The sequence below is a fragment of the Homalodisca vitripennis genome, chromosome 1, assembly GCF_021130785.1.
Source record: "Homalodisca vitripennis isolate AUS2020 chromosome 1, UT_GWSS_2.1, whole genome shotgun sequence".
NCBI lineage: Eukaryota > Metazoa > Arthropoda > Insecta > Hemiptera > Cicadellidae > Homalodisca > Homalodisca vitripennis.
In genome coordinates, this window is record NC_060207.1 from 83906392 (window position 1) to 83925612 (window position 19221).

The 19221-nt window shown below is 32.3% G+C and overlaps 1 protein-coding gene across 1 annotated transcript in view; it reads left to right on the plus strand.

Annotated features, from left to right (window-relative positions):
- LOC124368266 (titin-like) overlaps positions 1-19221 on the plus strand; it is a 246264-nt gene that overhangs the window by 123800 nt on the left and 103243 nt on the right. The window contains exons 20-24 of the mRNA XM_046825567.1: positions 222-478; positions 9370-9561; positions 13520-13666; positions 15696-15824; positions 17744-17866. Coding sequence (XP_046681523.1) covers positions 222-478; positions 9370-9561; positions 13520-13666; positions 15696-15824; positions 17744-17866 — 848 coding nt within the window. The remainder of the gene's footprint in view (positions 1-221; positions 479-9369; positions 9562-13519; positions 13667-15695; positions 15825-17743; positions 17867-19221) is intronic.

Below are 19221 nucleotides of genomic sequence, written 5' to 3' on the forward strand. Positions count from 1 at the left end.
TATGATTTTTTTAAAATTTATGTTTATAGAAATAAAAAACATAAGTAGATTGCATGTAATAAAAGAAAAAGTAATTTTTATTACCTAGTTAAACCTATTTTGTGAAGCACTGTCTGGAAGACCTACCTGACCAATGTCGCACACTGGAAATGTCTTTCCAATCTCGCAATGCTTAGCTGAAGCAGTGCTTGAACTTATCTTCTTGTTCTTTGTTGTTGTAGCAATATCACAGGTGGAGCACTGGCTGGAAGACTTACACGACCGACGACGCACGCTGGAAGTGTCCTGGCAATCTCGCAAGACTCAGCTAGAGCAGTGCTTGGCCCTCGCTTTGCTTACCACTGACTTGCGGTTGCTCGAGGAGATCTATGCGGACAGGTTAGAAAGTCTGGGCCGTAACTGCCCAGAACTGGGTGACTCCGTGGCTAGTGCAGAACTGCTCCTTCATGAACACCAGAAACTGTTGCCTGAGGCTAAGGTAAACTGTTTCAAGATAACTATAAACAGATACCACAAACTAGTTTAATACCCTTCACCTATAAAATTCTGGCAATTTCATAATCCGGGGGATAGTGGATTTAATCTTAACTTCCTTTTTTTTGTAAGTAAAGGAATTTTAAATTTGCTAAAGTTGAGTATAAAATTGTCACAATAAGTGATTTAAGTATATTGTTTGTCATACACAACCAAATACGTAGTTAACCCATTGAGGTAACAGTTATATGAGCTTCTGCAGGTCTGGTAGCATCAATTAATTTAGGTGAAAATGTAAGCCTTTAGTTATACTGTAATAATAATGTTTATGATAGAGCAATACAATTTGAAGTATTTTTAAAAATAATTTTTTCTCTACATTGTTATATAACATTTAGAAGAACAAAATAATTTATTTAAAAACTTTTAGTTACATAAGACACACTTTTTTCAAAAAAAGAAGTCAAAATAAAAAACAACTACTTATTTGAAGTGAAACATTTCAAAATGTGTATTTAGCACTTTTTTAAACTGTTCATTAGGTTCTTTACACAGGGAAAAATAATTAACCATATATCTAAAATTACGATCTTAAAATAAGAATGCCATAAACTATTATAGGCCTATCAATAAATAAATCTTTGGAACCAGAGTGAACTAGACCTACATCTAGTACAGTATTTCTAGGTCTACAAAAATCAAATGTATTTTCCTGTTGCTCATCCTCTTGATCTAAAGGAAGGATAATTACTTTCAAGTTGTCCTGGCAGGGAAATATTAGATAACCTCCATCTCAGGGTTTAAGTCGTCTACAACTAAATAAGTGGAATGTTTTCTAGATCGGGGTATAATGCAAAATATTTAAAAAATCCGGTTAGCCACAGTATGAAATTGAAATACTGTGTTTATTTGGTTATGGCATCTAAACACTTAATAAGAGACGTACAATATCTAGCAAAAATACAGTGAACTATGTGAACAGTGTAATGTCAAATGTCGACTACATAGCCAGCACATGACTGTGTTCGGTCCTGGCCAAGCAACGTGTAACCAGCACGTGTATCTACCTCAATGGGTTAATTCGTATCACTTCAAATTTGCCAGTTTGTTATTTACTTACAATTTATAGATTGCATTCAATTAACTTTTAACCTCGCCTTTTCCAATTGGTGTTACCTGGTAGCATTAGACAGCAAACAGGTTTGATGTTATGTGTATTTTTTTCTAATGAAAGGAGAGGCCAATCCCCTTTTGGCCTTACTCTGCTCTTCCTAATGGGCCGCTGGCCATTGTGAGGATCTTATCAAGCAGAATAAGGGGAATTAGTATAGTATAAGTTCAAAAGTACTGATAAAAAGTTTTTTGTTACAAACATGATTTGAAACTGCTGCTGTCGGATAATTTTAGGTAATACTGTATGATGTATTTGTTGGGTAAAATAATTTAAACCATTAAAAAGACCAAACAAATGGTACGGTTTTAGTAAAACTTGACATGCAGATGTAATTTGTAAATATTCCCTTACTGTTTGTATATCTTTTGTTTGTTTTATAATTTTCTTTGTTTTTAATCTCAATACAATTATTAATACAAAAAAATATTATGCTTTATTTCATTCTCTCTTTTTCTCTCTTAACCATGAAATTGTACATTACAGTGGGATTAAAAATATTACAAAATTAAAAGACTATCATGTATTTGTATTAATACAGGAAGGAGACCTCATTGTAAAGTTATTAGGGTATAACATGTATAGAAAAGGCTATAATATCTCTTTATATAATAATTTATATATTAAAAAGTGAAATTTTTCTGAAATAGACCTAATTTAAAGCACCCAGATCTTAAACATTGTAAAAATATATAAATCTCAGAATTTAAAAAAATTCCTATAATTTCCACGTTTTGGGAAGTTATAAATGCCAAGGAAATATTCCGTATAATATTTCTTTTTAAAAATTCCTTCCTACTCGGAATACTATCAACTTACAACACTAGTTTACTTATATTTTATGTAGGTATGGGATATATCTGATATTCAATATCTCCATATTCAGGGGTATCGATAATTCTCGATACTTTAGCCTTTTCCATATGATTCTAATACCAATATCTACAAAGTATTTTAATAAAAAATTATTTCATAATATGTTCACCAGTGATGTGTCGAACCTAATCTCAATTCAACCAAACCTTCAAATAAATCTATTTTTGAACAACCAATCGCTAAAAACTGTTTATGTCGTATTTTGTTTATGAAAACTCATAAATAGATAGTAAAATTGACAAATTAACGTACTTATAAAGCTATAAGTATTAATACTAATAATACTAACTAATAATATTAAGCCAGTAGTTTCTATTTCCTATATGTATCTCCGTTCATGCATCACTACAGGTCTGCTGTGTCTGTGCGCAGTCATCTGCTGATCGGCGGTAAACAAACAGACTTTGCTAATATGTGTTTATGTCGTAATTTTTGTGTATTTTAAAATATATCCCATACAAGAATATATATGTATGCTTAAATATCTTAATGGCTGACCGCTCCTACTGGCTTAGAATTACAAAAGAAAACCATTTAGCACATAATATTCTTAGTTACAAATAATTCAGGAATTGAAACACAAATATTTGATATCGACCCACCCCTAATTTTGACGATTCAATGAAAAAAACAAAAAAACCTGCAAATGTTTCTGTTCCTCTCACTTACTTATTGATCCTTTTACTTTCACCCTTAATACTTGACACTACATTAACAGTAATATAAGATGTTAACACTTTGGGCTCCAAGCGGCATAGTGTCTAGTCTTGGGTTACTCAGAATAGTCAGCATGTTTGATCTGGGAGGAGACGTGTTATATATTGACACTATATTAACAGTAATATAAGATGTTAACACTTTGGACTCCAAGCGGCATAGTGTCTAGTCTTGGGTTACTCAGAATGTCTGCATGTTTGATCTGGGAGTAGACGTGTTATATATTGACACTACATTAACAGTAATATAAGATGTTAACACTTTGGGCTCCAAGCGGCATAGTGTCTAGTCTTGGGTTACTCAGAATGTCTGCATGTTTGATCTGGGAGGAGACGTGTTATATATTGACACTACATTAACAGTAATATAAGATGTTAACACTTTGGGCTGCAAGCGGCATAGTGTCTAGTCTTGGGTTACTCAGAATGTCTGCATGTTTGATCTGGGAGTAGACGTGTTATATATTGACACTACATTAACAGTAATATAAGAACTAACCTAATACATAATTACAAACTAGGTTAAAATAAACAAATCTTACCAAAGCGTTGTGGCACGCCTAATTCAGGAATCACAACCACCATGTTGTTCGTCAACTTCACTAATTCTATAAACATGTACTTAATAAAAAACTATACACAACACTAATCATTAAAACTGAACTACGGAATACAGGACACAATATGTCTTCATTCGTCTACTAACCACCTACGACTGACCAGAGGGCACTAGCCAATGGTAATCGTCACGGCAGACAAAAAACAAGATGGCGGAAATAAAAAGGAAGGGGGACAGGAATGGGCCCTTTCGTTATTATTGGTTCATGCGAGATGAACTTCTTAAAACCATATTGTGACTCCGCATTGGTTTATTACAAATATCTGATCCGTTTGATACTTTTGGTTTTCTCTTTAGTTCATTTTTTAGAATTGGTAACCAAAGCGGCCTAATCTCGACTGATGGTTGACTGATTGGTTGGTCTGCCAATTTAATGTATGTTGCCTCAATTAATTTCCTTTTGAAGAAATGTGGTTACCGATGTATTATGTTGGCTTCATCCCAATTTATATGATGGTCTTCGGATCAACAATGGTGTGCAATTTTTGACTTTTCTGTAAGACCTATTTGGCTTTTTGTCTCGCCTATGTATTCCCTATTGCAACTACATTTTATACTGTAAACACAGTTTTTGGAATCCTGTGTGCCATTTTTTGGTTTTGTTTTTACGAAACTTTGTCTAAAAGTGTTGTGTGTTTTAAATGCGGTTCTAATGTTGTACTTTCCACCTACTCTTCTAATTTTTCCCGATAATCCCGGCACATAAGGGATTGACATAAACGCAAATTTATCACAATTCTGTTTTTCTGACTCGGGAATGATTCTTCTGGTTCGTTTACACTTATTTATTACTAATTGAGGGCATCCATTGCTTCTAAGATCCAATTCAACTTTCTTAAATTCCTCTTTTAATCCATCTTTATCTGAGCACAAGCTCTTTGCTCTATCAAACAACGAGTAGGCTACTCCTTCTTTGACAGATTTTTGATGGTTGGATTGATAATTTAAATATTTTCCTGTGTGTGTTATGTTTCGAAAAACAGTTGTCTTAACCCTTTTATTGCCGGCCATTTTTTTATTGTACCAGCTAAAATTGCCAAGGAGGAAAATTCGCTGTCGTGCATTCATTTACAAAAAATGCTGTATCTTTTTAATTTTTCATTAGATTTGCATGAATTTTTATTTTATTTATTCGTATTCAAATGCTGTTTTTTAAATAATAAAAAGACATTTTAATTTGAAACAAACTCATTATTTAATTTTAAAAATTATGTAAATAAAATATAAATAAAAAAATAAAAATTGTGTTTGGCATGTGATAATTTATTTTTAAAATTATACTAAAATTATGAGCATGATATCATTATAAACTAGAGCAATTGCTTAGAACATATACCAAATTTGAAGGTGTTACCGTGAAACATAGCTGCACTATGAGGATTTTCCCAAAACTCAACACCCCTCAAATTCTGGACATTGGATGTACACTGCGATGTTTCACACGAAAACACTTTTTCTTATACTTCTGTTCATTCATTAGTTTATAAAAAGCAATAACACACAAAAAAGTATACATTTTATCCTTGATCAACAAAAGTAACATTTCAAAAAACTTTTGATAACATTGTAAACAACAACAACAACGAACGAAGATTTCAGTAACATAACCCGATCAACTGGTTTTGACAGCTGTCTAGGTAGTTCGTCAATTCTAGTCAAAGACGACGAAAATAGAAATCCAAAGTTCTTCAAATGGCTTCTTTCATTATCCTTTGCTCCTAAACAACTAAAATACAGAATATTTCGGCATTTGAACATAACAGTAGCCAGTAACAATAAAAAATACAGATGTCCGACATATTGGACGTCGGCAGTAAAAGGGTTAAGGACTATATCGAAAGGTTGGTATAAAATGAATTACGTGGTGGACTTTTACTTGCTAAAAAAAGAAAACGAAACTTCTTCTGGAAATAAAAGGTTTTTATTGTAATAAAAGTTAAACTAAAAATTTAACACTTCCAAGTTATTTAATGATCAAAATAAAAATGAAAGTAAAAGTTTTTTTTTAAAGGATTTATTAAATTCAAATAAACTAAAATATATATCCTTTCACTCAAATTTAGATACTTCTAATAAATTTCTGCTCTCCCCACTTACTTGTCTGGTGCTTTGATATATTTATATATTACCATATATCGATTTGTTCTCACTTTACTTTATTGAGTATATTTTAACTTAATACTCCTACAACAAAAGGTTTCTTGAAAGTACCTATAAACAGACAACAACAGATTACCAAATAGCTATGAAAATATTACGCGATATAGAGCAGATTTTTATAAAAGGGCAAACTATTACATTTTTAAGCTAGTTCACATCAAATAACCGGGGCACCTACAAAATTCAAAAGGGTGAGACTCAAAGTACAAATTAATTATAATATGCAGCAGTTTACTTACTCGGTAAGCTTCAGTACAGTCAAGATAGGTGAGTGTAGTCGTATAGGGCACAAGTCTTCGGTTCGTAGGTTAACTCTGAACTGGTCACTAGTCACAGTCTACTACCTTACCGAGTAAGCAGAAACCCGACAAACGTCACGTATGTAGTAATGTTTGATTTAACTGACAAAACCAAGACGTCACGCCCGGTCTCCCTCAAGCCACGCGCCGCGGTCACGTGATTCGAGAGTACTAACGGTGAGCGAATAAAATATTAACAAATTTTGCACATTGTCTCACGGAGCCTGTTTTCCACGGGTAATTGCAGTAAAAACAATAACAAAATATGCCCCCCCTAGTTCCTCTACTGTTATAATTGGTACAGGACATCCCTATCTCTTAATAAGGGTATATTGACACTACATTAACAAGAATATAAGATGTTAACAATTAGGGGTTCAAGTGGCATAGTGTCTAGTCTTGGATTACTCAGAAAAGACAGCATATAAAAGCTCTGAGAGTAAATATGTTCTATATTCACACTGCATTGACAATAGTATACAATGTTAACATTTAGGACTCAAAGCGGCATAGTCTCTAGTCTTGGATTACTCAGAAAAGTCAGCATGTGTAACGTCTGGGAGTAAATATGTTATATATTCACACTACATTGACAATATTATACAATGTTAACACTTTGGGCTCAAAGCGGCATAGTGTCTAGTCTTGGATTACTCAGAAAAGTCAGCATGTGTAACGTCTGGGAGTAAATATGTTATATATTCACACTACATTGACAATATTATACAATGTTAACACTTTGGGCTCAAAGCAGCGTAGTGTCTAGTCTTGGATTACTCAGAAAAGTCAGCATGTGTAACGTCTGGGAGTAAATATGTTATATATTCACACTACATTGACAATATTATACAACGTTAACACTTTGGGCTCAAAGCGGCATAGTGTCTAGTCTTGGATTACTCAGAAAAGTCAGCATGTGTAACGTCTGGGAGTAAATGTGTTATATATTCACACTACATTGACAATATTATACAATGTTAACACTTTGGGCTCAAAGCGGCATAGTGTCTAGTCTTGGATTACTCAGAAAAGTCAGCATATGTAAGCTCTGGGAGTAAATATGTTATATATTCTCCACTACATTGACAATATTATACAATGTTAACACTTTGGGCTCAAAGCGGCATAGTGTCTAGTCTTGGATTACTCAGAAAAGTCAGCATATGTAAGCTCTGGGAGTAAATATGTTATATATTCTCCACTACATTGACAATATTATACAATGTTAACACTTTGGGCTCAAAGTGGCATAGTGTCTAGTCTTGGATTACTCAGAAAAGTCAGCATGTGTAACGTCTGGGAGTATACATGTTATACTATTTCTACTGGAATATCTGATGTGTAACGTCTGGGAGTAAATATGTTATATATTCACACTACATTGACAATATTATACAATGTTAACACTTTGGGCTCAAAGCGGCATAGTGTCTAGTCTTGGATTACTCAGAAAAGTCAGCATGTGTAACGTCTGGGAGTAAATATGTTATATATTCACACTACATTGACAATATTATACAATGTTAACACTTTGGGCTCAAAGCGGCATAGTGTCTAGTCTTGGATTACTCAGAAAAGTCAGCATATGTAAGCTCTGGGAGTAAATATGTTATATATTCTCCACTACATTGACAATATTATACAATGTTAACACTTTGGGCTCAAAGCAGCATAGTGTCTAGTCTTGGATTACTCAGAAAAGTCAGCATGTGTAACGTTTGGGAGTAAATATGTTATATATTCACACTACATTGACAATATTATACAATGTTAACACTTTGGGCTCAAAGCGGCATAGTGTCTAGTCTTGGATTACTCAGAAAAGTCAGCATATGTAAGCTCTGGGAGTAAATGTGTTATATATTCACACTACATTGACAATATTATACAATGTTATCACTTAGGGCTCAAAGCGGCATAGTGTCTAGTCTTGGATTACTCAGAAAAGTCAGCATATGTAAGCTCTGGGAGTAAATATGTTATATATTCTCCACTACATTGACAATATTATACAATGTTACACATAGTCTTGGATTACTCAGAAAAGTCAGCATATGTAAGCTCACTTAGGGCTCAAAGCGGCATAGTGTCTAGGTATGGTTATCACTTAGGCTACAGTGTCTAGTCTTGGATTACTCAGAAAAGTCAGCATATGTAAGCTCTGGGAGTAAATATGTTAAAATATTCACACTACATTGACAATATTATACAATGTTAACACTTTTTGCTCAAAGCGGCATAGTGTCTAGTCTTGGATTACTCAGAAAAGTCAGCATGTGTAACGTCTGGGAGTATACATGTTATACTATTTCTACTGGAATATCTGATGTATCAGATATCTGTTTTTATTATTGTTACTGGCAAGTGTTATGCTCCATTAATGCTTTAGTATTCTATATATTGGTTGTTTAGGAGCCACTAATTCTCGGTTATGCCATTTAAGCACTTTTGATTTATTTTTTCATCTTAAGTCATTCTATCAATGCCAATAGCCAGAATTTGTGGTGTCTGCAAATGTTGAGTTTTGGAAAATATTAATAGTACTACTGTTTTTCAGGATAGGATCATTACATTAAAACAAATACTAAGTAATTAATTTTTATAGGTTATATTGTAATAATATTATACTTATAATTTATTATAATATTAAATTAAATTATATATAATATGCTAAAACATTGGTTTTGTCTTTTTACTTTTACATTACAAATTGTTGTATGTGAAACAGCATTTACAAATAAGTTAATATAAAAATGTGATACAAATATAATGAAAATTATAATGATTTTATAACATCACCACATTACCTCCTGTATAATGCTGCTGGTACAATAAAAACTGGTCAAAACTAAAAGAGTTAATATTGTAATTCTAATAATTGTAAAGTTAGGAACACAACATGTTTATTTTCTGTGTAGATAAGGTTTATTTTGGACAGACATCTTTTGGTAATACTTAATAATCTAGCCCCCATGGGTCTTTCTTAATCAAGGAAAATAGAAAGCTTTTGTACGTAGTATGAAGAAAGTGATTCAATATTGATGGTGTTTTCAGGAGCTGCAGGAGCAAGGCTTGAAGATTCTGCGGGCCACAGAACAACTAGCAGCGACAGGACACTTTGCAGGCGAGGAGGCCATCGCTCAGGCCTATCAGCTGCTCCACACCTCCACAGAGTACCAAGACTCATTGGAGAGACGGGAGCACAACCTGCGTGATGCCATGGCATTCTTTGGCAATGCTCGGACAGTGAGTGAAACCTAATCTTGTAACTTCATTAGCTTTACAAAATATGAGTTTTGTAAGTTTACATTTTTAATACAACACATCAATTTTGACTGAGTTTAAGTGAAGTCTCTTCCCATGTTGAGTTTGAAATGTTGCTGTTTGTTAATGTGTTAAACGATAATGACTGAATAATTTGAGGTTTAAACTTGAGGCTTGGCATGGTTTACAGAAGATAACAACCAATTTTTATGACTAGCTCTAAGAAAAGAACACTTAATTAGCACTAAACATGTCTGAATAGTTTCTGAATTTATTTATTTATTTATTTATAATTTTATGGCCTACATTGGACCACTTTAGTCACTTTATATTTTCTAGTCTTTCTTCTTTTATCCACCCAATATTTCTTCATCCTTTCCGAGCGTAATTTCCTTTCCTCCTCCGGAACCACTCTTCCTATTCGTTGTTTGTTTCTTTTCAGCTGTAGTGTAGAGTATTTGTCATTCAATATCTTCAATGTGTTTGTCTTGTGTTTTAAATCCTCTACTGTAATTTGTAACTCTCTCATATCTTCTTTTAATTCTGTGATCCATTTAATGTCACTTTTACTATACCACAGTTTTTCTACTATTTTCCTGCTAATTCTATTTTCAGGTGTTCTTAACAAATGCCCCAGGAATGATATTCGTTTCTTTTTAATTATACTTGTAATGGGTTCTATATTTTTGTAGACTGTTTCATTGGAAGCTAGTCTCCAAACTCCGTCTACTTGATAGTTTTTGTTTAAGCAAGTTCTGACTATTCTTCTCTCCATCTTAAGAACCTTATCTATTGCAATAGTATTTGTTGTTTTAAATATTGTTTCACTTGCGTATGTAATTTGTGGCAGAGCAACTGTTTTGTAGTGTCTTAATTTTGTATTTATTGAAAGACATTTTTTATTATACTTATTCTTAGTAGCATGTTTAATCTTAGTTAGTTTGTCTATTTTACTTTGCCAAGATGGTTTTTCATTCAGGTTATAAGTGATTACTTCTCCTAAGTATTTAAATTTCTGTATTTCTTCTAAGTATTTTTATATTGTGGTTGTCCAACCTTATTTTATTTGCAAGTGGAGGCTGCGTTAATAAAACTTCTGTTTTTTTCAAACGATATCTTTAAACCAATTTTCTGAGCTATATCTTGTAAAGATTTAATTTGCTGTTTTGTTTCCTGAATGTCATTGGCCAAAAGAGCTAAGTCATCAGCAAACCCCAGACAGTTCAGATTAATGTTGTCCCTTTGATATCCAATCTTTATGTTTTTTTGGTTATTTCTTTCCCATTCCCTCATGACGTACTCTAATGCACAGTTAAAAAGAAGCGGTGATAATCCATCACCTTGTCTTAAGCCAGTCTTTATCTGAAATGGTTCTGAAAGTTCTCCTCTAAACTTTATTTTAGACTTTGTATTAGTTAATGTTAGTTCTATTAATTTAATTAATTTGGGGTGAAGTCCAAAATGTCTCAGTATTTTTAATAGTGATATTCTATGAATGGAATCATAGGCTTTCTTGAAATCAACAAATGTTATCGAGAGTTGTTTATTTTGTTTTCTATAATATGCCATAATTAACTTTAGTGTAATTATTTGCTCTGTACAACTTCTCCAAGGCCTGAATCCTCCTTGGTATTCTCCAAGTTCTTTATCTAGTTGGTCCTTAATCCTGTTGTAGAGAATCTTTGAAAAAATCTTATAAGTACAATCGAGGAGTGATATACCTCTATAGTTATCCGGATTACATCTGTCACCTTTCTTGTGCAAAGGGTGAATTATAGCTATAGTCCATTGATCGGGAAATTTCTCAGTAATCCAAATTTTCTGTAGTATCATATGAAGAGAGGTATGACTAGATACTCCAGCATACTTCCACACCTCTGCAAACATTTGGTCTTCACCACCTGCTTTGTAGTTCTTCAATTCTTTAAGTACAGTTTCCACTTCTTTTACTGTAGGGGGGTTAATATTTACAGGTTTGGTTTTTATTGGAGTATTAGTGTTGATTTCCAAAATTTCCTCCGGTTCCTTACAATTCAGGAGTTCCTTAAATGCTTTTGCCATTATTTCAGCATTCTCCTTATTGTTATGTGCAGTTTCTGAATAGTGAATGAAAAAACCTTAAAATGTAGACTTAAAAATGAAGAAATGAAAATTTGCATAAATGAACCATTCAAACATTCAACATTTGATCAATCCTTTTTCATTTTATGTGACCCAGGATGATTAATTTCTGGCTGGTTTATACTTGCCAGTTGAACCTATACTGACTGGGTATAGTATACACTGATGTGTCACTTAAATTTGGGCAACACAATAGATGCCTAAAAGCAGCATGTAACTAACTTCAAATGTCAAGATGATGGAGTAAAAAGGGCTCATTGATAGGTCTAGATGACTGTTACAGTGAGTGGGTCATCCAACAGGTTCAAAAAGTGAGTTTAAAACAATTTGTTAAATAACTTTTTTTTATCATTATATTGATACTTTATATTGTTTTCATTCAGTATTTATGAGATTTTATGAAAATAAATTTCTTTTAATCCTTTTTTTATATAAAACAAATTTTTTTGTATTCACCTAATTGTTGTAGTAACCAATGCTTTCTAAATGCTTTTCAGTCCATTTTGTAAGCCTTGTCCTAAAATATAAAACTATTATTCACGAAAACATAATAGTAATCAAAAAATGTGTTGCTGGTAGCTGTGAAACAGCTGAACAGATGAAAGTAGTGAATATGGAACACTAATCCTAATGTCTGGTGGGAGCTAGCTGGCCTCACCCAATAGTGTTACACATTATTCACACAACACACTTCTGACACCTAGTGGATGTGATTAGAACTACAACAGTTTGCTTCTAAAAATCAGAGAGTGATATCAGGTCAGTTCACTAATAAAAAGAAGTACATTGTAACATATAAGATCGTAACATTCACACTGGTTTAAGATTAATATAAAAATGCAACAGTTACATCATAACTGCAGATAGCGTATAGCGTGGCATAGTGCTACCATTCATTCATTTAAAAGAGGCGGTCCTAAAACCTAAGCCAGTCAACCTAAAAAAGAGGGTCAGTACATTCCAGCCCATCCAAGTGTGATAACTTACCAATGTGCTTCCTGTGAAGTATCACCTGTCCTGTCAATATGATTGTTTTGTTGTTACTGTTTAAAGGGTTAAAACCTAAACATGAGAGAGTATTTATTCCCCTGTCCGCTTTTATTGGAAAAGGCTGGAACAGAGCTAGCCTCCCCTTCTTCCAAAGTGACGTGACTGAGACAGTGCCAGTTATCCCTTTTCATGGGTTCTTGACAGAAGGCGGTCTCTACCACCTTCCTTACCTATTCTGAATATCCTGTCATTTTGGAATCAACATGAAGCTACACAAAGCTCATTTTAGGACCAAGATTAATGAGGGGTTTTCTCAAATTCTTGACCTAAATTACTAAAAAATAAACTTGTCATGATAACTAACTGAAGTTGATTTCACTTTTGAAGAATAATATTTATTTGACATTAAAAATGCCATAATTTGAGGTCATAGGTAATTATAAGTTTTAATATTTTCAGTTCAAGTTAAATATAATTTCAGTACTTTTAAATTTATGATCAATTAAAAATTGCAGGTGTTTGGCAATATAACATGTTTTGAGATATTTTCCCACTGCTTGTAGGATCAGTCTGAATTATCTGATGGATCAAAATGTTATTTTTGCTAGAAACTAGAGAAAGAAATGATTTCCATACAATAAGCTATGAGGTGTACAAGCTTCTATTGATCTGAACAATAAATTTATTAGGCTTAGTAGATTAAAATTATGTCTTGATTGTGTGGACAGATTGTTTTAAAACAACTTGAATAGGGAATTATTCAAATTACTGCAACCCTCTCCTGTACTGAAATTGTCCAATGAGATTGAACTGATGATTGTTGGTGCAGACGCTTGCTCGACTAGAGCAGTTGGACAAAGAGCTATCAGGGGCCAGTGAGACCCAGCTGTCCAGACTACAGGAGTCAGTGGCCGACGTGTGCGGTCCTGTCCTGCAGCAAGGATACACAATACTGGAGGATGTCCCAGGGGCTAAGGTAGGTTATCAAAATGTTTTCATTGAGTAATAGCAGTTTTTGTGTTGATTAATAGACTTAAAGCATTTATATTAAAAATTGTTACTAATCAAGATCTTAATAGACTTGTTTCTTAGATGCACTACATTGGATTACAAATCTTTGTTTATTAGAGTGTCTAATATCCGATAGGCCACTAGTATATTTTGACGTCGAGCCATTGTATACTTGATGAAAATATTCTTATGATATTGATAATATTGGTAAAATGTTAATAACATTGGTAGAGTTAAAGAATATTATTAAATCAATGTTGTAAAAATTGTATTCATGGCTTATGGAAAAGACAGAAAAATAAAAATAAATGTCCTTTCTTGTTGTTTATTCCTCTGGTTGTAATCATTGACCTTGGCTTGACATTTAAAACAATTCTATATATTTTAAATATCAGTTTAATAAATAGTGTTAAATACCTTTGTTTGATTTAAGTTATTTCTATATTTACAAAATTGAAACATTACACTGTTTTCAGAAAAATATCATAATTAAATATTTCTAGATAGCTGGTTTGATAGGTAATACTCTGAAATACCTGTCATTAAATGAAGAATCTGTTAAAATAACTTGTAGGTTATTCCAATAATCCTCTTTGTAACATTAACCCTTAAAGCGCTAATTTAAATTACTGTCAAACGCTAAGACATACAAAAATATTTTTTAAAAATTTCCCAATGCTAATTTTTGTTTCATATTCCTTGATATTACCTTTATAAGAAAAAATAATAAACATGTAATATTACATATTTTTGAGAATTTTATATGCACGAAAACATTTGAAATTTTGAATAAACTGCATTGCAGGATAATGTACACAGGAACACTATTTGACAGATTACATTACATTTATACAGGTTATTTATAATGAGTAAATTGTAACTGAAGTTTCTGAATAATTAGTATATAAAAATAAATAAGTTCAGTATAAGATTTTGAAATGTAATAATATGAAATTCAACACAAACTTATTTATAGCCTACAAGGGAATGAAACAAATATTGTACTTATAAACCTTATTTATTTAGAATAAATAAACTGGACTTGTATGGTGAAACTGGTATAAAATACAAAACAAATAGTTGAAAAAAAATATTACACATAATATACCAAAAATGCGCTCAAACTACGTTGTTCGTAGTAATCATTTGGATCATCTCAATTAGCCAGTATAACAAAAAATTATACTAAATGTTAGTAAAAACAAACTAAAACACTATTAGAATAACAACGGACTGATTCAAAACACTTTGTTTAACAATATAACCAACATACGACCAACACACACGTAGTTAAACAGCTGAATGAAACAAACGCGTCTGTAGGCGTATGCCGCGTTACAGGCCATACAAAAAATGGCGGCGATTGCTTTCAACCCGAGTAGATACCGTTACAACGTCCACCAACGGTGACAAAGCGTTTTGTCTAGTCCCGACAGTCAAAAGGAACATCGACCTGCTCTCTTACGGAAGTTTTAACACCTAATTTAACGCCATTTCAAAAGTAAAGCTTTTGCGTTTGTAGACGTTATCCGCGTTTAAAGCATCGGCAGTTCCGCGCCTATAGGCGTTAGCCGCGTTGGAAGGGTTAAGATTTAAAATCATTATTACTTTTAATTAATGCGGTTGTATGTTTAAAATTAACATATTTAGAGTTATTATAATCCAATCAACTGTTAAAGAAGGAACTTTACTTCATTGTGATTTAGTTATAAATCCAAGAGTGAAACTTAAAATTAAATATTAATTACCAACTATTTAGTATATAAATATCTTTGCAGTGCTGGCTGGCTAGAGAGAAAAAACAACAGCACAAAAGGTTATGGTTGGCTTGCAAAGTAAATAGTTTCTCAACTGAATGTCAATTTCTGTGATTTTGTTGAAATCTCTACTCCTGAGTTTGAAATGTACATAAATTTGTAGAAGCTATAATGCAAGTACCCCACTACTTAAAGCTTTTTTTTGAAAGGTATGAAACTAATTATTCTCTGTTATAGGGAGTCAAAACTGTTGTTGATGAACTGGAGAACTTCAAATTAAAATTAAGCCTAAGGTGTTCAACTATCCTGGAAGAAAACCTAAAAGTTACACAATCCCTGAATAACTTCCTAGAGAAGCAAAATCAGGTTTGTAACACATTTGTATTTAAAGAAAAATTAAGAACTATTACTAAAGTGCACTATTTTCTATTATATGTGTTAGGTTGGCAGGATTAGGAGTGTTAGCAGAGCTGTAAAACACGTGTTCCTACGCTGTTTAACCACCAGGTAGGAAATTCAACTTAAAGTTTTGGAACAACTAAAAAAGTGGAAAAATTATAATAGGAATGGTGGCATTGGAATAGCTCAGCAAACCAGTACATTTACAATACCATTTGTACTACAGACTAGGTCTGGCAAATTACCTACCAGGCAGTCTTATTATTTAAGCCGTAGTCATAAAATTGAAGGAATCCAAATCAATCCAGATTTCTTTACTATTTAGATTTGACTTCCTTCATGTGAAAAACCAGTTCCCCAATACAAAAAAGCTCATAAGAGAGTTTGTGTAGATGATGACATTGCAAAAATTATGCTTATTTTGACTATTCCTATTAATTAAAAAAATAGGAGCAGCGTAATACACTATGTATACTGTAATTCTGCATTGAAACTGTACTAAAAAATAAATACTGTTAACCCTGGAATTGACCATATTCTTTCTCCAATAGTAAGGTTATTTTGATAAATTACTGCTCATCTATTTTTAAAATTTGTTTCAATACGGATACATTTAAAAAATATTTTTGTCTTTATAAATTAATGTTGTTTGCAATATAAACATTATTTGACTAAATCTAAAATATACAAAACATTTTAAATATTAGATACTCACAAAAATTGATCTCACAAATTATTAAAAAAATATTTGAATGAAAGAAGATTGTTGGTAATTTTGAATAGTATATCTACAAAAACTACAAAACCCATAAACATCTTATGTTGCTCTATTTTGTGTGCAATTATAATAGTTTGGTTCTATTGGATGAACTAATTTTTTTTCTAAAAGATAAATTTATAAGAAAATATATGGTATTTATAGGGGATTATGTTGTATAAGATTTTTGTTTTAAAAATGATTTAATTTTTACAAAAGTGAAAACTGTGAAATAAAGGCCTAACGTTTTAAGTAATAATTTTTGTCATCCAACATTTATTTATAGGAGGTACCTAAATTTATAGAAGGTTGCAAAAATGTGTTTTTATCTTCATTATTTTTTTTGAGAAAACTAAAACATGCGATCAGCGTAGAAAAAAATTGCTGATGTCTTCGGAAAAATTAATACTACTGTTTATTATCTAAAAAACATGAATAGGCTTTTATGATTCACTTCCCAGTACATTCCTAATGCCAGTACTGTTGGTTCTAATGTTGATTCTATAAGAACATAGGCCTACCTACAGTGTGACAAAAAAACCATTCATCAGTTCACTAAAACTTTACTACAGTTTTTTATCACTTTACAAATTTTTAAAACTCTACACAAATGTTTATTTGTATACACTAAACAATGAAAAATCTAAAAAATCCAAATAAATAGCAAACAATTGTCCGGTATTGACAATGACATAATAACAACCGAGAAATCAACAACCAAACAATGTGGTATTCTTCTCTATTACCTGAATCAGTGATTGTGTAAAAAAACAAAAGTAAGATACTAGTTCATCAATGTCAATGATGATACTGTCGTTTTGTTACAACTATTCTTGTACTTGACCATCGTAGGCTAGTTGTACCAACTGCAGAACAGAGAAATTTCCATCTGTAATCTTATTGTAGCACTAGAATCCAGCACAAAATCTATCACTTCACGGATGCTACTTGCTGGATATTCATACTTCAAGTAAAGTTTAAAGAGCTTGAGATATTTAAAACGTTTTCCATTTTTCTTACATTTTATCATGAACATTTCAAGTAGAATCCTATAACTAAGAAGAAATATTTATCCCTATAATCATTCCTGCATATTCAATATCTATATATTCAACATCTTGTGTTACAGCTGTACTCCTGGTTAGTGAACACCATGGAAGCCTTCATCCAAGGTCACCAGGACATGGGTAGTGTGCTCGCTGTAGCCAAGGATTTCCTGCAACAACACCACAGGATGCTCAACGACCTTCAGGTATGTATATCTCCTCAAGCATTTTACATTAATTTAATTGGTGCATTTTAAATTTACAAGGCATATTCATAAAGTAAGGGTCGTTTGGTCTCAGGAAAAAATAAACTCATAAGATACACATTTTATTAGCATATTTAGTTAGCTACAAACCTACTTCACTTCTCTATTTACTCGCTGTTCACTTGTACGCATTTTTCATACTGCTGCACCAGCTTCTTTAACCCCTCTGCATAAAAACTCGCTGCCTAAGAGTGGACTAGTTGATAACGCCGTTTCTTCACTTTCTCTTCAATTTCACACAGTGTCACAAGATAGGGTTTGCAATTTGAAAATTTAGAGTTACCCCCCCCCCCCACCCTCTAACTTCCTTTGAAAAAGGGAGGGAAATATTTTTATCCTTCAAAAAGTCCAAAAAAGTATTTTAATAGGTATGGTGAAGATTTTACATTGAGAACTCAATCTGTTTGGATTATATCCCAGCATATCAGGACTTATATATATATATATATATATATATATATATATATATATATTTTTTTTTTTTTTCAATAAACATTGAATCACAAAAAGTACTTGCTCCGCCGGGACTCGAGCCCGGATCTCTCAAATGCTGGGTGAATGTGCTACCATTACACCACAGAGCCCTTACTTTTTACAATTAAATTATTTTGTATATGGCCGTTTCTTTCACATATGTGTTTAAATAACCAAACTAACATATGATCAGAAGATCAAATACCTGTCAAATGACTTTTATGTACATTCATTAAATTTGTATAAGTGGAATAGCCTAATTTAATTTCAATAAACATTGAATCACAAAAAGTACGTATATATGTGTGTATAAAATGGTGAAATAATTTAAAAAATGCCATGTTATGGAGTTTACAGCTTCCTTTGTTTAGTGCACATTTGACTTAAAACAACTTTGTATCTGTACAAACAAAAAGTTTATGGTTTAAAAAAATTGTTAAAGATGCGCAGTCTTAGTGTGAGTATGGGTAAAACTATAATTTAAACATAAGCATCTTGGACATCTAAGAATAGGGAAGGGTTTCATGTTCATTTATATTAAGCAGAATATTGTTTTACAGGTATAACAAAGAAGTTGGAAAATACTCGTATAATAGGAAATGTACATCATAAAGTATTATCAATATCACCAGAATACTTTTTCGACTGGCTAAGTACCGAAGCTGATATCTTCTTGGGTTGGATAAGTCTTTTCTCAGTTTGAAAAAGAATCAGAATTGGGAATCAACATAAAAAACAGTTTATTCATCTTTATTCTAAAGCAAGTTGCACATATACTTGTCGTTTGTTCCATTCTGATTTATATATTCATTTGCATGTTT